This window comes from Hibiscus syriacus, unplaced genomic scaffold (genome assembly GCF_006381635.1).
Source record: "Hibiscus syriacus cultivar Baekdansim isolate YM2019G1 unplaced genomic scaffold, ASM638163v2 tig00117034_pilon, whole genome shotgun sequence".
Classification (NCBI taxonomy): domain Eukaryota; kingdom Viridiplantae; phylum Streptophyta; class Magnoliopsida; order Malvales; family Malvaceae; genus Hibiscus; species Hibiscus syriacus.
This window is the reverse complement of record NW_024063533.1, coordinates 9,721,901-9,747,390: the sequence shown is the minus strand read 5'-3', so window position 1 is coordinate 9,747,390 and position 25,490 is coordinate 9,721,901. Positions and strand designations below refer to the sequence as shown.

Below are 25,490 nucleotides of genomic sequence, written 5' to 3'. Positions count from 1 at the left end.
AATGGATCGAGTTCAATTCGAGGGGATACATTTCTCTATGCCTGACACGGAGAATAAATTCTCACGAAGACATAGAGTATATGAACCCCGAAAGTTACTTGCTAGGTCTAACACGGAGAATAAATTCTCACGAAGACGTCGCTTTCACTCCCACTTAAAAAGGATAACTCAATTATAGAGCTTTATGTTATGCAATGCAAGTGTTGTGTGTGAGGAGAAATATTCAAACCTTTGACAGAAAAATAAATAATGAAATAAAATACTTGCAAATAAAATAAAACATATAAATATTATGAAAATAATAAGTAAATATAAAAATTTTGAAAAGAAAGAATTAAAAATTAAATATATGAACTTTTAATTTTTAATTAATAGAGACAATTTATAATTGATTTTAAAGTTTGACCAGATCCCCAGCGGAGTCGCCAAGCTGTCGTAACCGGTTTTCATCCGGGCACGAAATATTATACTTGGCGGGAAAATTGATGTGAATAAATGTTTTTGAAAATAATTTGGGAGTCGCCATCGGCCTTTTAGGTCAGGTAGGTCGAATACCTAAAAATTATTTTCTTAAAGAGTTTTAAGAAAACACCAATAAAAAAATGAACTGATCTGTATTTATAACCAAAAATTCGTTCTTTTTAATAATAAAAAAGATTCGTGGTCGGTTACGTTTAGGGAAGGATTAGCACCCCTACAACGCCCAAAATTGGTACTTTTTAATTATAAATTGTCTCTATTATTATAAATTTTAAAAAATTCAAAATATATTTAATTTATAATCATATTATTTCAAAATTATATAAACATATTTAAAAATATCGGAAAAGAACTTCTAGGTGCCTTAAGACAGCTCTTTTCTTTGATATTGATAAATATTAATTTAAATAAAATTAAATAATATTATTTTTTTATATATATATTTTTTTTATAATTTAAAATACCAGAATAGGACATCCAGTTGTATTAAGACTGTCCTTTTCTTTGATATTAAAAAATAAATATAAAAATAATTTATTTAAAAAAAATAAATTATTATTTATTATATATATATATTTATGAATACATAATAATAAAAATATTTAAAAATATAAACAAGTAAAATTAAAACAATAAAAATACAACCAGAACGATATATTTAAAAGCAGTAAAATAAATGAAAACATTTAAAATAAATGACTAAATTATAGTAAAAGTAAAATTAAAAACCTAATTCATAATTAATCAAAATTATAGGGATTAAACATGCTATTTCTTTATTTTATTTATTTAGTGACTAAAATAAAATTATCTAAAATTCAGATTTTAGAATAAAATAAATTAAAAATATAAATTAGGGATTAAAATATTATTTATTAAAATTAAGAGATTAAATCTGTTATTTATCCTAAATATATTATTTTAATATAAAGGACTAAAATAAATAAAATTAAAAAATAAAGATCAAATTAAAAGTATTATAAACTTGATTTAGTGACTAAAATGGAAAGTTTACAAGTTTAGATAGCTGCGGAAATGATTTAACTATTCTTTAATTACACGAATAGCCCTCCCCAAAACGACGTCGTTTGGGAAGGGCTATTTAATGCCCAAGACAGCCGGCCCTTCGGGCCATCTCTTTCATTTTTCAATTTTCATTCTCTCTCTAACTGAGAGAGAATGAACAAAGCTCTCCCTTCTCTCTAGCTTCCCTCACCGGAGGGAAGCCGGTCACCGAACGGCAACCGTCTACCGCCGTGACCCTCACCGCCGGCCACCACATCCGGTGGCCGGAAAATTTTATTTTTACATTAATGGGTAGATCGGACCGTCCTAAGGACGGTTCCGGTGTTATTTTCCTCTAAATGGCTCCTGATCGGAGCGAATCTAAAGAAGTACCTTCGGTTTCCGAAGGTTTTGGTGACGTCTGGTGGTCGGGGCTTCCTCGGTAAGTTTCTCTTCTTTCTTTTTTCTTTTCTTTCTTTTCTGTTTCTTTATTGCGTTGTTGTTGAGATCGTTGGTAGTTTTTGTATCTCTCTCTGTTTCTGTTGTTTCCTCGTCTCTCCCCGTTCTTCTCTGTATTTCTCTCTGTCTCCTCCTCTTTTTTTGCTCGCAGATGGGGTGATGGCTTTATAGCCATCACCGGTGTGGCCATCGGACCGGTCCGAAGAGCGGGTCTCAGTGAGTCACCGGACTCCCAGTGGTGACTCACCCCATAGCCATATCGTGGACGGCTGGCGTTGGAGCTTCTGGAGCCTTCGGTTGGGACGTGGCACTGGCAGCAGAGGCGGCTGGAAGCTGGACCGTTGGCTGAGGCGGCTGGAGGCAGAGGCGGCTGGAAGCTAGGGTTAGAAACCCTAGCTGAAACCCTAAATGTTTTAGGGTTTCCATATGGTTTGGGCTTGTAATATGGGCCTGATTATTGGGCTCCGGGTTTTGTAATATTAATAAATAAATAATATATTAATAATAATTATTATTATAATTATAATAATAATAATAATAATAATAATAATAATAATAATATAAATAAAATTAAAATGAAAAAAATGAATATCTTCAATGATTATAACAAAGTCTTGGACGAATATGCTTGTTTCTCATTAAGAGTGGGCCTTTTGAAGATTTAATTTCTCTTACAAAGAGGTATTCTTCGAATCCAAAAAATTGGTGGGCTAACTTTGGTGTCGAAACTCCATTGCTCTAATCTTTGGCTTTCAAAGTTCTTGGACAACATACTTCATCCTCTTGTTCTGAAAGAAATTGGAGTACTTATTCTTTTATCCACTCACATAGGAGGAATAAATTAAATTTGAGTCGAGTCGAAGATTTAGTTTACAACCACTACAATCTTCGTCTTTTATCAAGGAGTTCTAGTCAATACGAGGATAAGAAAACCAAGATGTGAGATGTTAGTGGAGATGCTTTTGATTCATTGGGAGATGTTGGATATTTAGAGTTTGTTGAACTCTCACTTGATGAGCCGGATTTAGAGAGCGAGTTAATCTCTAAAGATGTTAACAATGTTTGATTTTTTTTGGTTCAATAGTGTAGAGTTAATATTGTGGTTTGAGTATTGAGATTTGACACTTTAATATTATGGTTTGTTTATGAATTTTATTATCTTAAACTTGATATTATGATTTGTTTATGGATTTTATTGTTCTAGAGTTAATATTGTGATTTACTTATCGATTTTATTTTTCTAATTTTCTACGAAGTATTGACTTTATTTATGATTTTTACATCTATTTATAATTTTGAATTTTTTTATATGTCGTCCCGTATTCGTATCAGTGCAACATAAATCGGGGGCAAGGCTCATAATGGAAAGCGATATTAGAATAGCTGTTGATTGGGTCCGAAATCCTGAGAAGAGCTCTCCGATGTTCGCGTCCTGGTGCAGAACTTTGATGATCTCATCTCTTCCAGCAATTCGGCTATTCGTCATGTAGTAAGGGCATTGAATATCGAAGCAGATACATTTGCGAAAAATGGTATTGGCTTATAGTATCTTAGGTTGGGGTCGTTGGATGTATGTCTGCGTTGTTTTTTCTTTATGTGTTTTATTTGGTTGTTGGATTTTGATGTTAGCCTGCATTGTTTATTGATTGTAGGGGCAGGTTTGTATTGTATTTTTTTAATAATATCATGGGGTACTCTTTTATCCCTTCCGCTATCGGTAGTTGTTTTCCTATGCTCCTATTTTTATAAAAAAAACTGATAAATTTATTTTTATGGTTTAATTTTAAAGGAATTCAAGAGGTTCTAGGTTAGAATTGTTGATTTTGAGATTTTTTCCATGTGAAACAAATACCAGATTTACATTCAGGAAGTCAAAAAAATAGTGAATTAAAGTTTTGGGGTCTAACAATCGACAACGATGGCGGTCGATGCCTATCAACGGTGACAGTAGTGAGTGGTGGTCGACGACGAGATACTAGTTGAATTCAATGGTCAATTTAATATTTTATCCAAATTTTAGGGGTCAAAATGATATTTCATCTAAAGTTTAAGATCAAATTAATATTTATCTAAAATTTAAGAGTCAAATTAAAAATTGACCTCTTTTAACTACCATGTCATATCATCAAATTAACATGAGTTAACAGTTCAATAACTAAAATATAATAATTGATAATAAAAGTAACCAAAATTCAATAAACTGATAATGTAAATGATCAAAATTTAACTGGTATAAATTTAAATGTATAAACATTAAAGTAAAGCGACGAATCCAATAATTAATCCAAATTCCCACTATTAAAGTATGAGTTTAAACGTAAATTAGAAACAGATGATAATGACTTCCTCTTTATCACTTTCTTTAATGAAGGGTCGATACAAAAGATTCTCTGTTTGACACGGCGCACCTTGAGAAATATCACTCTCTCATAAAACTGAAACTACAAACCAAAAAAAAGAAGCAGAAATGGCGGTGCCGGGGGCAGTTGTGCCGATGAGAATTGAGGTTCTTCACCTTTACCGTACACTACTGCGAGTGGGGCGTCAGTTCAGCGACTACAACATCGGGGAGTACTCAAAACGTCGAACCATGGACGCGTTTCGAGACAACAAGAACTTAACCGACACTCGTCTGTTGTCCGCCGCTTTCTCCGACGGTAAAGCACAGCTGGAAGTCGCCAAGAAACAAGCCATCGTCTATTCCCTCTATGCTCCAAAGGTCAAAAGCATCCTTGATTTTTAAACCCTCTTTTATTTATATATATACACACATAGAACACTATTACTTTTTTTAAGGATAAAGAATGTACTTTGGATGAAAATATTGAGTTTTTATGGTTATGTTTATGGGATCAACTACATGTGGGATGATTGGTTAGCAGATTAGACTGTTGTTTCGTTTCTGCAGTTTTATGCAGGGAAAATGAAATTTGATTATGATTATGGATATCTTCTTCTTGTATATGTTGCTTTGACCCATCTAGAAGAATGAACATACGTTCTATTACTAAAGTTAATCATTTATTATATTTTGGAAACTTGTGCAAAAGGATGATATTTGATACATTTTAAGACTATGTTTCTCTAACTTTTCAATTATGACATATATAAGGGCAAAAGAAGGCAAACATTCTTAGGTTATGTGTTGGTGTTGGAGAGATTATTTGTATCAATAGGGTATTTGTTACGGTGTCAATAGGAGGACAAACATATTATTTAGAGTTTTTGGAAAGACGTATGAATCACTCGATTGTTATTCTACTAGACTTTGACGTTCTAACCGCAAGCAATTTAGGAAGATGTGTGTGAGATTTTCCCAAAAAGTGAAATCATTTATTGGTATGACCCATCTTGCTCCCTTTATCATGTTCCTGTTGCCCCCAACGCTTTTGTTTTTTTCTTTCATTCTTTTAAAGTACTGATGTTTGGCCTAAAACAAAAATGAAAATACATGTGTAGGGTACTCATGTTTGAGCCAAGGCAACTAAAAGTTAAAGTGATCCGATGGTAAAGGCTTAGTCATATATATGCATTTGATATTGTGCTTGTGGGTTGATTTTATCTTACTGAACTAACAATTGGCCTAATTCATCAAAGGCTTACTAACATTCCTTTTAAACAACACTAATTCATATTAGTGACTAAATTTCAGATAACACAATTAAAAGATGCGTTTCACGGACCATTTACAATTGAGAGAGAGAGAGAGAGAGGATGTCATATCAATTAACAAATTTAAAAGTTAGGTACAATATTACAATTTATGGATTCAAATAGGACTTTTCTTTTCAAGGTTTTCTTTCTATGAGTGACGTAATCAAAGCTTTGTCATGGAAAATATATTTTAAATATTTACTAATATCCTAATTGATTTTCAAAGTTGTTGAGATCATTATCACATCATTTAGTATCATATTCTTTTCGCTTACTCAGTTGCAATAATATTTCTTATAGCATTGTTAATCTCGTCCTCGTGAGATTGACAATATGCCATGCATCACGCATCTCAACTCTCGCTCTTCCATTGATTAAAGCCTCTGGAGTTTCACATCATCCGGACAACTAAATTCCCTTGATCTGATTGTCGTCAATCTTATTATTGGCAAAGTCTGCTATTTTTCAACCAATAAATAACAATCATCACCACACGTATGACACCAAAACTAGGGGCTTGTATGTAAATTGTCATGCAAAGCTGAGAAAAGGGACTGTCTCTCTCCTCTTGAACCCCAAGGTTATTGTTCATCTTCTTCAACATATTCCTCCTCCCTTTTAACATCAATATAGCCATCGATTGCAGCTCTCCGCCCAAATTAAAATGGATGAACCACCTGTAACCGTTGCAACACACACTATACCATCTAACTTTTACCTTGACTCAAAAGACTTGTTAGTCTTGATTCACAAGATTTTATGGTTGAAGAGTGTTGTTATTATTACAAATTTTAAAGCAAGGTACAATATTACAAATTATGGAATCAAGTAGGACTTTTCTTTTCAAGGTTTTCTTTCTACAAGTGACGTAATCAGAGCTTTGTTATGGAAAATATATTTTAAATACTTATTTTTAATGTCCTAATTGATTTTTAAGTTTCCTAATATCATTATCACATCATTTAGTATCATATTACTTGAGTGATGTGTACACTTGCACTATTGTTGTGACAATATGTCATGCATCACAGATCTCGACTGTTGCTCCTTGATCTGACCGTCGTCAGTCCTATCACCGGAAAAGTTAAGTACAATATATGGTCATATCAATTAGCAAATTTCAAAGTTAAGTACACTATTACAAATTATGGATTCAAGTAGCACTTTTATTTTCAAGGTTTTCTTTCTACGAGTGACGTAATCAGAGCTTTGTCATGGAAAATAAATTTTAAATACTTATTTTTAATGTCCTAATTGATTTTTAAAGTTCCTAATATCATTATCACATCATTTAGTATCATATTTCACTTGCTAACTCAATTGCAATAATATTTCTTATAGCATTGTTAATCAAATCCTCATGGGAACGATAATCTTACTTCACTCTTTTATTACTTGAATGATGTGTACACTTGCACCATTGTTGTGACAATATACCATGCATCACTCATCTCGATTATTGCTCCTACACTGGGCAAAGCCTCTAGAGTTCTTAGATACCTCTGGAGTTTCATATCCTCTTGATAACTACACCCTTTGATCTGACCGCCACCAGTCCTATCACCAAAAAGGTTTGCTATATGATGATCATGTCAATTCACTTTATTGACCAATAAATAGCAATCATCACCACATGTATGACACCAACACTGGGGTCGTATATAAATTGTCATGCAAAGCTGAGAAAGGTGATTGTCTCTCTCATTCTCTTGAACACCAAGGCTATTGTTCATCTTCTACAACATATTCCTCCTCCCTTTTAACATCGATATAGTCACCGGTTACAGCTTTCCGCTCAAATCAAAAGGGACGAACCACCCTCAACCATTCCAACACACATTATACCATCTAACAATTACCTTGAATTAAAAGTCTTTTTAGTCTTGACTCACAAGACTTTATGGTTGAAGAGTGTTGCTATTATTTATTTTTAAAGTTTTTCATTTTCTTTTGTTTTGAAAATTTTATTCTTGTTGGACAAAGACCACTTTTTGCTTTGGTTCCTATAAGTGACGCTAATTATTGATGTACAAATTTTAATGATGGTGGACAATAGTGGTTCATACTATTTGAAGTTCAACATAGCTACTAGGAGATTATATTAACCTAATTATATATAGGAACTTGGGTCTTTCTTTAGTTGGACCAAAGTGGTTTACATAGAACCTATGAAACATATGATGGGTTTTGTTTTATGAGTATCCTACTTCATAAGGTCAGGAAGTAGAGTGGTAGGTGTTCTATGAAAATTGAATTAACAGAACTACGTATGGATGAACTCAATTATGAAGAGTTATTTCCAATTGATGATATATTTTCAAGTTTTCCCCCTAATTGGTAGACCCTGATTTTAATGGCATAAGATTTGGACAAGCTCTTCTTTGAACGAATTGCCCATGTTGCTTTGCGGGTGGTTTGTCTCCTTCTTAAATGAGTTATGGTTTGATAGGCCTTTGAGATATAACACGTACATTTTATGAGCTTAGAAGAAGAACTAGGGATTTGAAGGAGAAAAGGGATCTAAATGTGTCAAACCACCTCTGTCCCAAACTACTAAAAGATAGAATTTGTCTGACTATAGAATGACTCATAATTTGTGATTTAAGTGCATAGAAAGATTTAGGGTGGGGTATCAATGCAAGAAAAAACATTTGAATATGATGGAAGAGGAGGATCTGCAAGGTTAAAGGGAGGAACAATTGGATACCGATAAAGACCTTCACAATAGAACTATTGAGATATGTGATATAACTGAAAGGGTGGTGGAAATTTCTAGTAATGCATTGACAGACAATGCATGGCATAATCCTATTAATGCAAGGTTCAAGGGAGAAATAATTGGATACTGATAAAGACCTTCACAACAATACTATTGAGAAAGGTGATATAACTGAGGGGGTGATGGAAATTTCTAGTAATGCATTGACAGACAATACATGGCATAATACTATTAATTCAAGGGTCTACCAACATGAAGTTTTTTAGTATTCTTGCAGAAAGTGGTAGCACACATAGTTTCATCACTCTTAGGTGGACTAAAGAATGAACTGAGGTACTATAAACTAACCCTTTGATCATCATTGTGCCTAATGGAGAAAGGTTGCTCAGTACAACAATGAGCAACTAACTTAGTCGTACTATGCAGGGTTATTGTTTTAAGCATGACTTTAGGGTTTTTTAGATAAGGGGTAACAACATGGTCCTTAGAGTGGATTGGATGAGAAAGTGTAGCCCTATTAATATGTACTTCAAAGAGATGACACTAAGCTTCAAGAAGGAATATGTGAGCATTACTCTTCAAGGAAGCAGAAAAGTTCCCTACATGAAAGTCATCACTGCAGAAAATATGCAAAAGTTAACTGCCAAACATCCAAATTCTATTGGAGAACTCTATTGATTGAATGCAAAGATTTCATATTATGAAAACCTTCATATTATACAAACCCTCCTTGAAGAATATCACCAACTTTTTGAAAAGCCATAAGAAATTCCTATAACATCCCAAAAACCGGGCTAGCGACCAAAGTGTAAGATTTTAAAACTTGGTGGTTAAATTGTGATAAATTGAAAAGTTCATGGACTTAATTGGAATTTGTTTATGTAGGATTGATTATCAAATATTGATAGATGGAAGGGCATAATGGTCATTATACAAAAAATGAATTAAAAATTCATTAGTGGAGGTATTATATACACGACGAGGAAGAGAAAATGAAAGAAAAATCTGGAGATTGGTTTAGCTATTTTCTTCTTCTTTTCTCGGCCGTGACTCCATTGGTAAGGTGAGTTGGTCTCAAGTTGATTTTTCCTTTCATTTTTAAGTGAGGCTAAGTGTTTTGCTTGACTAAGTGAGGCTAAGGTGAGTGCATATTACTATAATATATGATTATATGGAAATAAGACTTGCGATAAGCCTATTTCCAATGTTTTGATGTTATGATTTCATGAATACTACTATGTTGTTGATATGGTTTCTATGTGTACATGAATACAAGCATATGTCTACGTGTTATATGCACTGTTCTACCTGGTTTATCTGTTACATTTCATCCTATGTGATTATATGAAAGGTGAGATAAGTTATGTAGCATTGATCTATGTGATTACATGAAAATATGAGATAAGCTATGTGAAAATAATCTATGTGATTATATGTCTATGTGATTCAATCTATGTGAAATGTGTAAATGGTAAAGCCCATAAATATGTGATATGAGAGCTAACGGTATATTTTTCATGCCAAGAGTCGAGGTTATACGTGGTCCTTCGGGACAAATCTACGTGGTCCTTCGGGACATTTTTACGCGGTCCTTCGGGACAATACTATGTGGTCCTTTGGGACATTTCTATGTGGCACTTCGGTGCAATTTCTACGCGATACTTCGGTGCAATTTATATGAGATGTGGTGACAACATTAGTGCACAACCTCAAAGCACTCATATACCTTAAGTTCTCAATGACGTACATGAGCTGTTAAAAGAAATGAAATAATTGAATGGTGCATGATGATGATGGTATATATATACATGTATGCATTTTGTTCTATGATATGTTCTATGGTTTCTCTATTATATGATTTTTATGAAATGCTCAAAGTATGTTAAGTGTTTAAGGTTTTATTATTATTATTATTCTGTGTTTTATATGCCTCACTAAGTCCACGACTTAGCGTGGGAGTGCTTCACATGTAGGTACAAAGAAACAAGAAGATTAAAGCTAGGAGTCAGGACAACATATTTCTTCCGAAGATCGTATCATAAAGGACTTAACAGTATGTGTTTTGTTGTATTAAATTTGGTTGGCGTTTAATTAAATGTTGAATCATATATGCTCCGATAATTTTTGTAACGAATTTTACCGAATTTATGTAAATTATTATATCTTTTATTTTCAGATGGAGATTGAATTTTCTTTATATACTTTGATCAAGAGATTCCACCATTTTTAAACAAATAAAAGTTTAAATTTTCAATTGTCTTTTAAAAGTAAACAATTTGAAAAGTCAATGTGACACATCGGATTCGTATCTGAGGGTGTTACACTTCCTCCAGCTAGGACTCATGACCATATCATATTCCTTAAACTAGGAGCTTCACCCATCAATCTCAGACCCCATAGATTCTCTTATAAAAAAATTAGAGTGGAGAGGCATATTACTGGTTATTGACAACTTCTGTAATTCAAACTAGTAAAAGTCCATTAGCATCCTTTTGCTAAGTTGCTTAAGAAAAAAGATGGAACATGACAATTTTGTGTTGATTACCAGTAGTTGAACCACTGGACAGTAAAGGAAAAGTTTATATGTAACACCCTCTTCTTGTGTTCGTCAACTTCTATAAAATGATAATAATAATACTAGTAATATATAATGATATATAATATATATATATATATATATATAAGATAATAATAATAATAATAAATACTACTAATAATAATATCAAAAAATAAAAATAAAAATAAAATTTAAATTAACTATCAGATGAAAATAGGTGTCTACACCAGATGAACAATATCAATACTACCTCACCAAAATAAAATAAAAAAATTAGTCTTCATATGAAAAGTATCAATATACCTGTAAGGTCATAGGGTGATATTTAAGGTCATAGGGAAATATTTAAAACATATGAAAGTCAAACGGGGTCATAATACATTATTTTTGTGCATGTTTAATCGTAAATATGTCCCAACTAATCCACAAGCAAATAAACACCCAATCATATTTCAAGCACTCATACAAGTAAGAAAAACTAACATGCAACGATTTACATGTATTATAGATGAGTTAGGAGTGTGTTACTTTAGCTTCAAGTACACAAGAACTCCTCAAGCTCAATCAAGAACCAACTTCATTTTGTTCTTTCCCTTGAAGAACTCTCCCACTTCTTTGGCTACACAACTAAGAAAAAAATGAGTTACTAATTCAATTTGAGACTCAAATAGAGTAAGAAAACGAACTAGAAACTTCAAAATGGACTAAACCTAGATGGTTAGCTCAAGGCTCCAAAATCCTTCAAAAACCCTTTATCTAGTCTCCCCGCCTCCACAGGAGATAAAGAACTAAAACCAAAGCTCTAGTGGTGTAAATTTTAGCCTTCACTTTCACAAATTCGTCTAAGAACTACATTTTAATCAAGTTCCTTCCTTTGATGCTCTAGTAAGTTTGAAGGGAGAAGAAGAGAGAGTTAGATAGAGGACAAATAAGTGAGGAAAAGGATGAATAGTGAATCAACTCCCCCTCATTCTCTAGCCCGATTACGCTATCCAATTTCAAGGGTATAATTACTGATCTCAATTCAAAAAAAAAAAAATTATGGTTATTTGGGCTCAATTCCTCATCATTCTTCATTGGCGACCAAAGATCGAGATTAAGAGCCCAAAAACCCTCATCATCCTTGAATGCTTTGAAAAACCCAATAAACCTCTAAGCCTCTCTTCCAAACATATATCTACTCTAAATGAGGAGAAATATCGTTTACACGAAGCCTTATTTTCCTATGTTTTGTCTCTTTTACTTTTTTTTAAAACAAAAAACTCTTTTTTTATTATTTTTTATTTATGTTCCCCCTCTCTCTTTTTCCTAGAGGATTTAAAGTCATCCTCCACCAATGAAGACGCGTCGTATAAATGAAGGAAAGGGCCTACAAAGCCGTTCCTCATAACAGATTGTTCTGTGAAAGATTTCTCCTACTGGCAAGGATAAAGTTTTTGGTGTACGAATGGAGGGTAGGGAGACCATTGCTTCGCATGATTCTTCTTCTATGGCACGAGCAAGGAAAAATCTCCCTCGTTGATGTGGCTTAGGAGAAGTGGTATGTGGTCGTCTACATAGATGGAGTTGGGCTCCCAAGCTCTGATTTGGCTCGAGAGAGGCGAAGGGATCACCACGCGTAGTGAGATATAAGGCACATGGAGAAGCTGATGGGTTGCGGGTACACTGCACACGCTGAAGATGCATCCTCCATCCATTTTGACCATTGGATCAATTTTGGATACAAAGATTGCCCCTTCTCTTTTGGTAAACCGCGATCAAATGAAACCCTTCCTAAGATTAGAGTTAAATTTGGGTCGTTGGATCATGTTTGGTGGCTAGGGTTTATGGTAGAGTTTAGGTCCTGGGTCAGTTGAGCTTTCAGTTTAATTGGGTTTTTGTATTTGGGTTGAGGGTAAACGAGCTAAGATGTAATTGGGCTTTAAAATATTTAATTGGGTTTTAAGTAAATTTGGTTATTGATGTAATTGGGTATCTAAATGGACAAAATTTAGATTTGGGCATTTGGTTTCAAAAACTTAGCTACAGTAAGTCATTTGACGGTTGCATAAATTTGGACTATCTGCTAACCATTTCTCTAAATGTATATAATTTTTATTTAAAAAATAATTATCAAAATCATGCAAATATTATTATAGATTATTGGGTAAGATACATAAAATACCAAATGGTTTAACTATTCACTTGATCACACTATTATAGCTTCCATTTATATGTTCTAAAGATAGGAGAAAAGACAATTTTCGAATAGCCAAGAAAATGAGACCAAAAGAGTACTTAGCATTAGAATAAATAAAAATTATAAAAGGACATTTTTACTTATATTAAACCCTAAAGCAGGCCATACATCCAAAATGAGTCTTAATTAATACTAAATTCCATTGCTAAGGAACCATGTATGTAAAAACTCAATCATCAAAACCAGCAGAAACATGCATTGGTCCTCAAAGATTAATCTACCGTTTTGCGAGATAGATAGATGACTCTATTTCACTAAATCAGTTGATCAATATTTTGCATTATCGACTCAACTTCTCTTTTTCGTTAATGAATGAGCCTACCGATTTGAACCAGCGCAACAAATTCCGATGATCTTTCACGTACAGCCATGCTTGTAGAAATGGAAAGAGACTCTCATTCACCCCTCGTTCTTCTATGAAACTGTGAAATGCATCCCTCATATTTTCATCAAGATCTCTGCCAAAAATGCATAGAAAATGCTTATAAGTAAGCAAACATAAGATATGAGAATCGGTTTAAATAACAATGACAAAAAGAAACATGAACTGGGTCTTAACCCTATAGTTTATGTAATCACCCTTAAGAGGTGACATTAAGCATCATCGTCTGTACCAAAATGAAAATAAAATAAAAGCAAATAAGCTTTATTCAGAATTGCATTGTTACTAAAGAGCATGTATAATGAAATTCAAGCTGCATCTACCAAATCATTTTCACGGCTGAAAATATCCGGTTTAAAGTATATCAAAGTTATGCAAAAAAAAACTACATGAAGCATTTATTAAAGTACTGTAACTAGGAACCCTTGGAGTGGTCCCAGTGGTTAAAGGGAATTTTGCTCTCCCTTGGTGACCGAGATTCAAGCAGCGTAGTCTGCACATATGAGTGAGTTTAGATCCAAGTCTTTTTTCTAAAATGTACTGTAACTAGTAATTTGTGCTTTCTACCAAAAAAGTACATTAACTAGTAACATGAAAATTTTCAACTTCACTCGTTGAAGCAAAAATTTAATTACTGTAACTAGTAACTAGAATGAGAGCCTATTTGGTCTGGCTAAAGATTTATAGCATAGCTGTTGGAGTTTCTTAAAATCTTTTTGAGATTATTTTGTACATTTTACTCTTGGAAATCTTCTCCTTGGAGTTTCACCTTTTAGCGAATAAAATCAAATATTTATATATAGCTCAACTGCATCCCCGGAAGGATGCTGGGGTAAATCAATTATACAACCTACCAAGCATATGTTACTTGAACTCTTCACTTTTCCTAAAGCACCCTAAGTTCAACATTGTGTCCACTGTCCAGCACATATTAAAGTTGAATATTGGGAAGCGTCTTCCATATATGTAAAAGGAGTTAGAGAACATTGAGCATATCCATGTCAGAGTCATACTTGTATCCAACACTCAACCCAGAGTCCAGGTAACACATGATGAATGTTAAGGGCTTATGTAGCCCAATCAATGATTCAATTCATACACTCCCATAATCCACTTTCTCTTCTGGTAATTCCCTTCAGCTTTCATGCCATATCAGATAAACAAGATAATGTTATGCTACATACACTAATCACAAGAAAATCCATCACCAATTCTCATTCTACAGCTCTAACTACTATCATGCAAGAACAGCTTAAATGAACCTCTTTTTTGTCTTTTAGATAGTTACATCACCTAAAATAAATGTCCCCAAAACCAAGGCCATCATTCCACATTCTTGTGCAGCATCACTACTCTTTGGTTTCATATAGACCAGCAAGAAGTCAACTGGTTTGAGGAACCCAAGTTTTCCGAATTTCTTTTCAAGCAAAAACTTAATTTCTTTTCAAGCAAAAACTTGAATTCTTTTTAGTAATATTATGATGATAAAAAGATAATGGATGTTGCAATTACCTAATTGTACCTAAGCTCCAATATTTAGACATGATAATGGGGGGATGTATTGATGGAAGGAAGAACACACCCAATATCTCCTCTCTTAACTATTTAACACACCATTCACCACAGCAATTTATGAGGAAAACTAAACAAGCATCAAATAATCAAATTTAATACTTTTGGCCGCTATAGAATAAGATGTGCTGATGACTTACTCAAAAACAGGGCCGCTATATTTAGATGGAGCCACATCATCCACTGAAGATTCAACTTTTGGCCTCATTGAAACTGAGTGGATTCCAAGTGCATCAGGATACAGTCCACATAGAAACTGTAAGGAGTCTTCCTGTCCAGGCTTTGACACATCTACTCGAAGGAACAATTGATTAATTCCATCTTCCTCAAGATCATCACCTTCACCACGAATAATATTAGCCAACCGCATCACAGAGATGCTAATTTCTTCTTTGCCATAGGTTCGCTTGAGAACAGGGCCATTAGAATCAAGTGCACCTTTGATAATCGTATATGGTGAAGGAGGGTGAACTTTCTGTCAACATTATACATTCACACTGTTAGAAAAGCTGATTAAAACATCAAATGGACACAGAGTATACTAAAATCAAGGGAAGCTGCAACATGTACACTAGCAGATAGCAGTAAGCCCCTTCAATGTACCCCATTAGATTTACCATAAAAATTGGTCAGAAAATCAAACGTGCAATCGGGCTTCATGTAGCAAGCAAATAATAGATGAGACTTTTCCTCAAATGAAACAAAAATCAAGGTAGCTATGATAAAAGATACGAATATGGGGTATATAGTTAAATTTATTCACTTGTCTTTGAGTCTTAGGAGGAAAAGGCAAAATGAGCATTTATGACCAAAATGAACAATATTTTTGAAAGAAAGATTTCATTTTCGTGGACAGAAATGCGTATTGCTTCACCTTTAATATATATTTCAATTGTCAACCATTCACTCATACAAACTATGAATCGAACTACGTTTTAACATAAATTCCCTAAACCCTAAGGTTTTAAGTTTGGCCAATAACAGAAACCTGAAGTTTAAGAACTCCGCCCCCAAGCCACAACCATAAAAAAATTGTTATGGAATATATTCATTACAATGGAGACCTAGCTAAGTTTCTACCATATATGGTTTTACTGGGGTTTAACAGGAACATTTTTTCTTTTCAAAAAAAGGATCATTCAAGTTCCAAAAAGTACAAACAAAAATGCAAATTTTACTATTAAAGAGGTGAAGAATGAATTATACAGGAGGGGGATTCATTTTGGAGACTTCAAGATAGTGTTCTTTGAGGGAACGGAGCAACAGAGAATCAACGGCCGCTGCCGCTGATGCCGGCTTAGATGCCTGCTTGCCGCTACCGGTGGCTGCGCCTCTTGTTGCTATCAGCCGCCATAATTGGCAAGCTTTGCTCTCTATCACCGCTCTTCTCAACATCATTTCCCTTTCCTTCTCCTTCGGTTTCTACTTTCGCGGCTTATGAAAAAAGTTGGAAGAACAAAAGTACAATGAGCAAATAGAGCAATTTGGATTTTTGTAAACCTAGTGGGCCAGAAAACCCGAACCCGGATCTTATGATTTTCATAAAAACCTTTTAGGGTAAACTATAGATTTGGTCACTATGTTTTGAGTTTTATAAACCTATGGTAACTTGATTCAAAATAAAAAAGTTTTGGTCACTTATGTTATAGTTTTATTAAGATTTGGTCACTGGGATGTTAACTGTCGTGAGTTTGATGATATGGCATGTTATTAAAAATGTTTAATTTTCATTTTTAATTTTTATTTTAACCCTTGAACTTTAGATAAATTATTAATCATGGGTCTTTTTGTAAATCCAAAATAATTTAGGGATAAAATATCAATTTATCCCTTTTTCCATATGTTTTCTTTACCAGGCCTATCTTCTCCGCCGCTTCCCCGTTTCACTTCAATAATAATACTAGTTTAGTGCTGACGAATCGGGAATGCATTTTGTTAGGCTGTTAGATGATACCCTCTTGATACTAAAACATCCACAGGACTTCACATTTAGGCTCATAGTTCAGTGAAGTTGAAATTGGGAATAACATGGGATTTTTCTTCTACTTTTTCAGGTCAGTTGCAGTGCCATTCTCTGCAGAGATTATATGCAAAGTTGCCTACACAAAAACTTCACTTATTAAATATATCTACATATTTATGCAATGCAAAAACCTTTAACCTTGCTGAGTTCTTTAATGCATCATTACAAGGAGTTCGAATATCTGACCGAGCGAGGCCGTGAACGGCCTCAAAGACTCGAGCCGAAGTTTTTTAGAATTCCATTAATGCTTGGAGAAAGGAGATTTTTAAAGTCATGGTCTTGTTTACTTGGACTAAGTTGAGATGTTTGCCCTTCTACAAGACTTCAATGATGAAGGATGCTTGGGGGCTCAGAGTGGAGTTCAGGCGCAAGTGGGAAGCTAGGGTTTGGAAATAAAACATATTAGAAAAGAGATAAATTGAATTTTTGTCCCTAAATTATTTTAGGTTTACAAAAAGGTTCATCATTAGTATTTTATCTAATGTTCATGGGTTAAAATAAAAATTAAACCCTCTTAACAAGGTGCCATGTAAACAATCTGTTAAAGGTTTAACGACAGTGACCATATCTTAATTAAATAAAAACGAAAGTGACCATATATTATGTTTTTTGAATCCAGTGACTATAGATTTACAAAACTCAAACAAAGGTGACCAAATATGTAGTTTACCCAACCTTTTACTATAAATAAAAGGGTAAACTATCAATTTAGTTGCTCACCTATCACTTTATTTCTATTTTGATCACTTAACTATTTTTTAAAAATATATAAAAAAAATTAACGGTGATGCTGATATAATATTTTTATATATTTTTTTAATTTCAATTTCATCTTCTCTTTCATCATCAGTATCCCAATCAGGTACGGAACTAGAATAAGATGTTTAGGGGGTAAAGTGTTTTTTTATAAAATGTATGTATTATATCCAAAAAAAAAAATTGTAACCAAGTTGCTACAACTCAATACCCTACACAAATAAATCAATCACCAATCCCCCACTTTATACAAATTTGTGGGTCAAGATTCTCTCTATTTTGATTCTAAAGAATTTTGCATGTACAACCTCGCTCGCGAAACAAGCTAAAGAGTTCCTCATTTGATCTAAAGTTGATACTACTAAAACAATGTCTATTTCGATCCTCCATATCAAGTATATACAAGCGTTCCAAGCTAACTTGAAAAAGAGAGCGAGAGGGGACTTACCTTTAAACATGGTAACCGGCCAACCCAACTCTCTCTCCCAACAAAGCAATCTTCGACGAATACCCCACCAAGCAAGAACTTTCATCCAAACAATAGTGAAAACAGCAAAGTTAAAGAAGAGTTGGTTTCTTGATTTCGGTTCACTCCCACATTACACATATACCCCACGGACGGCCACTCCCATACGCAACAACCTCTCTTTGGTTGCCAACTGATCCGGGACAACTAACCATGTAATAATAGCATGGCGAGGAACATGCAATAGAAATCACACTAACTTCTGTCATGAAACATGATCTCCTTTCACTTTTGTTTCATACCAAATTCTCCTTGTTTTCAAATGAGTCCAACCAGTCCCAAACAGACTTAATTAGCTCCTTCATAATTTCCCTAAGTGAGAATATTTTCCTCAAGCTCCAACTTTGACAACCCTTAGGTCTAAACTCCCAAATATTTCCACCTTATGACATACTCTCACTCAAGCCACCCACAATGACCCCTCGCTAGCTAGAAGCTTCCTTACCAATTGAAGAAAACATGCTATATTCAAACATGTAGGTTCTTTGAGCCCAATACTATTTGAGGGGTAAAGTTATTTATATTAAAAGAATAAAATTTTATTAAGTATTTAAATTTAAAAATTGGGAGGAGCAAAAGTTATATTAATTTAAAATATATATTAAAAATGATCTAAAATACTATTATATAAATTTTTATGAAAGGGACAACAACTCTCCAAGTCACTATATATATAGGGATGTAAAAAGTTGATTCGAACTGTAAAACTGATTGAAATCGACTCTGGTCAAAACTATTTGTGACCTGAGCAGTGGTGATCTGAAATCGACTCGAGTCGGAACTGGTGTTGACTTGAACCCGAGTTGGACCTGGAAATTGTAGATCTAAACCCAACCTGCACCAGATCTGAGAACGACTTGAAGTCGAATTGAACTGAAAATATGATAACTGAACCCGACCTGCATCCGACTTATATGAACCCGAACCCGAGATTAACCTGGTAAATAACTGGTATTACCCGACTTGTTTTCAACCTAACCTGCCCTGTAAATGATCCAACTTGTTATTGAACTGATATGATATTTACTTAACTTGATATTTACTTGTCTTATAATTTACCATTGATGAAATTATAAGATTTTGATGAAGTTATGAGATTTTGAGTTTATAATAAATCATGCTAATTAATATGATTAATTTTTAAATGTTATAATAAACTATTAATTATGATAATTAAATTAATAAATTTACTTATTATATTATTTATGATTATTATATTATAAATCTTAATTATAATCATCAAATTAATTTTATTAAGTAATTTATTTATTGAACATGATTAATTAAATTAATTATAATCATTACAAGTTAAAACAATTTATTGGTATTGAACATGATTAATTAAATTAATTATAATCAATAAAAGTTAAAATAATTTATTTATTGAACATGATTAATTAAATAATTAATTCAAATATTTATAAGTTTAATTTATGTTTTATGTAATAATTAATTAATAATGTAAAGATAATTATCTGAAAATTTTAGCATATAGATAAAAGATAATATAAAAGATGAATTTACTTGATATTGAAAATTTGAATAACATGAGATTGAAAATTTGAATGACGTAAAACTTATGACAGTTTAATACAACAAAATTACAATAAAATGAACAAAAATAAATGTGTTAAAATTTAAGCTCTCAGATCTTATAACAAAAGTTTTATAAGGCTAAAAGCCTTACTTTACTACCAGAAATTTCTTCATCGAGCTTTTATATCAAAAGATCTAATTGTTACCAACATTATTAAATTACAGACGACTTTTTAGCTTTAAAAACTGAAATGCCACCAACATAATTTAACATGAGTAACTATTTAGAAAAAAATTTACAAGTTACAACAATTTATTTCTGTCAGACCAACAATAATTTACAAGGCAGCAACAAGCAGCATCAAGCAGTAGCAAACAATATTGCATCAATTTAGCATTTAGCATTCAGCATTTCTGCATTCAATAAGCATCCAGTCAGTGGTAAAGTCAAAGGGAATATGATGGCCAACAGAGCTAAATATTTCCGACTTTACCAAACCCTTACAGAATTAAGGATTCAACAAGCATTTCTAAATCAAGCAATATCAAGCAAAATCAAGACATAATCATTCAAGAAGCATTTAGCATGATGTTTGTTGTAACTTGTAAGGCACCCTACAAAAAACAGAAGCATTAATAAATAATTTGAAAAATTAATTTAATAAACATAATAAATATAAAAAAAAGGTAAAGTTACATTTAAAGGGAAGAAACAAGATAAAATCATTCACAAACTAAATCCGATGTTTTGACTTATCGTAAAACACCCTACAAAATTAAAATAAAATCATTAATAAGTAATTTAAAATATTAATGAAATTAAAAATATAAATAAAATAAATAATTTATTTACCTTTACATTGCAGAATCATTAATTACTGTAAGATAATCTTCATCTCTTTCCTCTAGCTCAAAACCATACAATCAATTACGAGTTGTTACAAAAATCTCAATACTTTTAGGTAAGAGTTTAAATCTCAACTTGTTCAAAATTCGTCCCCCCATACCGAAGGATAATTCAGATGTAACTGAAGTAATTGGAATAACCAATATATCTCTTGCCATGCGAGAAAGTACCGGATAAGAAATGTAATGCCCCAAATATCGAATTAGGGACTTTACTGAAAAGATTTAAAATGTGAGAATCTATTTGATAAATTGATAAAAGATGAGAAATGATTTAGATGAGTGGGTTAGACTGAAGTGTAACAAAGGATAAGAAAAAGGGCATTTTAATCTTTTATAGGAGAATAAATTTTAAATTCATTTTCTTTAGTGTATATTAAAGAAAAGAAAAAGGGAAAATAGGTTACCAAAAGTTTATCCTCTTCTTCTTCTTTCTCTTCCCGTGAAAAACTTCTCATCCATAGCTAAAGGTGAGTTTTCAATTTACTAGTTTATTCCTTTGTTTTTGGGCGGCTTTTGAAGCATTGAGTATAATAGAAGCTTAAGGAAGGATTAAATGAGATCAAAACTAAGTTATGGATAAGATAATATAGATAGAAGAAAATGGGTTTTTGAGTGTTATGTTAGAATATGAGTTTTTAATGATGTTTGTTAGTATATTTGACTTGTCAAATATGTAAATAAGAGATTAGAGGTATTAGATAGGTTTAAAAACATGTTAGAAAAAGTGGTGTAATTCTTAGATTTGAATGTTCCTGGAACATTTTAAATGTTTTAAGAAGTTAAATGAAGAAAAATTAGTATGAATAGGTAGAAAAGAGTTTAATAGTATTGTTGGGTGTAATCATAACAAAATTTGACCCCAATTGGGTGATATTCGGGTTAAAAATTGGAAAAAACTGGGCAAGAGTATCGGTACCGATAGAACAGTATCGATACTATAGGCTAAACTGGGATGAATTAACTGAGTAGTATCGATACTAATTCAATCAGTATCGATACCGATGAGGTAGTATCGATACCATGGTAAGAGTATCGATACCAAACAACATCAAATCTAAAATTGGTATCGGTACCGGAAGGGGGTATCGGTACCATAGTCTGGTAGTATCGATACCATGGTAAGGGTATCGATACAAGGCAACATCAAACCTAAAATTGGTATCGATACTGGAAAGGGGCATCGGTACCATAGTATAGAAATATCAATACCAGGGTAGTAGTATCGATACTATTAAGCTTGGAACGGCCACTTAGGTTGAAGTTGTTATAGAAATTGAGATAATGATATTTTGAATATTCTTAAAGTACAAGGTTAAGGAGTATAGTAACATTGGGTATGGTACATGTTTTAATGGATGCTTGAGTAGATCTGAACCAAGCTCCGGAGACAAACAAAACTAAGGGGGTGTTTGGTTCAGGTTATGTGGGATTCTCATAGGATGGAATACACATCCCCATATTTGTTTGGCCGGGAATCTCATTCGGTAATGTTTTATTACCAATAGTGAATTTTTTTGGGTATATTACCGCGAATGTCATTACCTCCCTTTCCTTAGGTATTGTTCGATTACCGACGTTTTGGACTAAAATACCCTAAATTGTTTTTTCAAAAATATCCTTCTTTTGTCATTGAATAATAAAAATTCTACGAAGGTTAAATTACAAATTTATCCTTAAACTATTTTAGATTTACAAAACAAAATCTATAATTAAAATTTTATATTAAGTTCAGGGGTTAAAATAAAATTTTACCCTTTCATTAAACCTTTTTATATTTTCAATTTTGTATAAATAATTATATGAATTTTATGAATTTAATTTTTTTAAAGAAAATATATAAATATTTTCCAACTTGTTAAAAAATAAATATATAATAAGAACAATTTGGTCAAATATACATTCCAATAATCTTTTATTCCTTTAACCAAACACGGTAATCTTACATTCTTTCTAAACCAACCAAACACAAAAAATAACATTCCCAGTAATTCTATTCTCTGGTAATCTTTTATTCCCTCTGGTAATCTTACATTCCGTGAACCAAACGCACCCTAAGGGTAAAGGCAAAATACCAGAGTAATCAACTTTGCATTTTGGATATAATAGCAAGGCAATCTAGGTGAGTGCACTTAATTGTGTAACTATATGTTATACTAATCATATATGTATGATTGTTTAATATGTATGTGGTGATTTCCAAATAGACACTAAGTGTGTATTCCACAGAATTCATCATGAGTTGATGAATAACCGAACAGACACTAAGTGTGCATTCCACGGAATTCATCATGAGTTGATGAATAACCGTACAGACACTAAGTGTGCAAATCCATAGAATTCATCATAAGTTAATGAATAACCGTATAGGCACTAAGTGTGCATTCCACAGAATTCATCATGAGTTGATGAATAACCGTACATGTACTATGTGTACAAATCCACGGAATTCATCATGAGTTGATGAATAACCGTACATGTACTTAGTGTGCAAATCCACAGAATTCATCATAAGTTGATGAATAACGGTACAAGCACTAAGTGTGCATTCCACGTAATTCATCATGAGTTGATGAATAACCGTACAAGCACTAAGTGTGTAAATTCATGAAATTCATCATGAGTTGATGAATAACCGTACAAGCACTAAGTGTGCATTCTACGGAATTCATCTTGAGTTGATGTAACAGTACAGGCACTAAGTGTGCAAATCCACAGAATTCATCATAAGTTGATGAATAACCGTACAGGCACTAAGTGTGCATTCCACGAAATTCATCATGAGTTGATGAACTACCGTATAGGCACTACGTGTGCATTTTAACAAATGAACATGAATATGAAATTGGTAAATAACCATGTTAGCACTAAGAGTGAAAATGTATAAGGTTTATAATAAATTATAAAGAGTTAATTGATATTATAAATAATTAGTAGAGTAGAAACTAGTCCAAAATAAAAAATAAATGGCCTAGTTGTGCAATTGACAGAAAGGTGTTAATTATGCCAATTAGATGAACGATTAACCACTGTTGAGTAAAATAATAATGGACTAACTGTGCAATTGGCAGAAAGGTGTTAATTATACCAATTAGATGAACGGTTAACCACTGTTGAGTAAAAGATGAAAGGTCAACATTGTTGATTAAAAGAATAATGGACTAGATATACATTGGACAGAAAAGTGTCAAATATGCAAGTTAAGTGAAAAGATAAATACCTTTGGGTAAAAGAATAAAAAAGTATAATGTAATGTGATATGAATGGCATATATGTGATATAAAGGGATGATATATATATATATATATAAGGTACAACAATGCATAATTAGTATGAAGGGATGCTCTAAAGGAAAACGTAAACAGAACATAATGGGCATGAAAGGATACCCATATGAAAATACAAAATGGAGTATTAATAGTATTTAAGGTGCTGCCATAATGGTTATAAAAGATACATGATCAATTAGCAGCTTGGTGCAATACATGTATAGTACTTTCACATTTAATGTACACTAGGCAAATAATGAATAAAGGGGGAAAATATACAAAAGGATAAGTATGATGGGCATAATAGGAATAATTTCCATGATAGTATGAAAGAATTATGGTTTAACTGAAAAGGGCTTAAATGGTTCTTATGATTGATGAAATTAAATTTTTCATTCAATATTCATAAGATATTGTTGTATAGTTGTAATATTCTTGCAATATTATGTATCACTAAGTAAATACTTAACGTATGTTTATTTCACGCGTAGGTAAATGTAAAGATTAGTTGTGTAAGGAGTGTAGCAATAGCAACAATTTTCATCAATTAAAGGTTAACTCATCAGTAACATTATGACAATCTTATCCATTTTGAGAACTTAGTTGGCATGTAATTTAAACTATAGTAAATATGCTATAATGTACTTAAGTGATAGTTTTGGTATGTTGCTTTTATAAATATCATATTTTGTAGTTGATTAAATTGTAACAAATTTTAGAGGTTTTCAAATGACAAAACATTTTATAAAGTGATGTGACATCTATATCTCGTATACGGAAAGGTATATGGGATATAGGTGTTACATTTATTGATATCAGAGCTACAGGTTTAGCTGATTCTCGGTCGAAACTGAAATAAATAGAAATGAGAAAAAAGGGATTACATGCCATTGAGATTGTCAAGGTTACTGATATGGTGTCATTAAAGTGTAATTGAAGACACTCCTTACTAACTAAAATGTTATTACTATGTATGTTTCAATAGATGTCAGAATCCTCTAACTCGCGTAGAGTGGGGGAACAAGAGATGAGAAAAGTAACTGGTAGTGAAAGTTATGAGGCTAATAGTGATCAGTCGGTCCCATCTGAAAATACTAGTGTGTCTGCACATCAAGGGATACTGGTACCAAAGTATGGAGCTTTTATGCAAGCTCTTGATGCTATATTGACTCGTTTTCAACCTCATCCGCCTCCCCCTGCTCCTCCAACACCTAGAATGTTGATTCCAAAGGAGCTGAAGATCTTGGGAGCTCTAGAGTTTCAAGGAGAAGATGGTGAAGGTCCTATGGAGGTTGACTTATGGATGAATGATGTTATAATAATGCTAAAAAGTCTTCAATGTTCAGATATAGAAAAGTTGGATGGAGCTATATCTTTACTTAGAGGATCAGCTCGAGTTGGTGGTTA

General features: G+C 32.8%; 2 protein-coding genes across 2 annotated transcripts; one reads left to right on the top strand and one right to left on the bottom strand.

Annotated features, from left to right (window-relative positions):
• Positions 1-4,324: 4,324 nt before the first annotated feature.
• On the top strand, positions 4,325-4,787 carry LOC120196728 (LYR motif-containing protein 4-like). The gene has a single exon (XM_039198463.1). The coding sequence runs from the start codon at positions 4,412-4,414 to the stop codon at positions 4,685-4,687; it is 276 nt and encodes a 91-aa protein (XP_039054394.1). The 5' UTR covers positions 4,325-4,411; the 3' UTR covers positions 4,688-4,787.
• Positions 4,788-13,257: 8,470 nt separating this feature from the next.
• LOC120196490 (uncharacterized protein At2g39795, mitochondrial) lies at positions 13,258-16,554 on the bottom strand. Its single transcript, XM_039198296.1, has 4 exons — positions 16,274-16,554; positions 15,208-15,542; positions 13,374-13,571; positions 13,258-13,330 (listed from the first exon to the last, which is right to left on the bottom strand). Exons 1-3 carry the CDS (start codon positions 16,463-16,465, stop codon positions 13,394-13,396), a joined length of 705 nt encoding a protein of 234 aa, XP_039054227.1. The 5' UTR covers positions 16,466-16,554; the 3' UTR covers positions 13,258-13,330; positions 13,374-13,393.
• Between the last annotated feature and the right edge of the window lie 8,936 nt (positions 16,555-25,490).

Bases quoted from the DNA above. Each gene is read 5' to 3' on its own strand.
- LOC120196728 (XM_039198463.1), top strand. From the start codon at position 4,412: ATGGCGGTGCCGGGGGCAGTTGTGCCGATGAGAATTGAGGTTCTTCAC.
- LOC120196490 (XM_039198296.1), bottom strand. From the start codon at position 16,465: ATGATGTTGAGAAGAGCGGTGATAGAGAGCAAAGCTTGCCAATTATGG. The intron at 15,543-16,273 runs GTATAATTCATT...TAATGTTGACAG, and splicing joins CCAAAATGAATCCCCCTCCT to AAAGTTCACCCTCCTTCACC. The intron at 13,572-15,207 runs GTAAGTCATCAG...CATTTTTGGCAG, and splicing joins TATAGCGGCCCTGTTTTTGA to AGATCTTGATGAAAATATGA.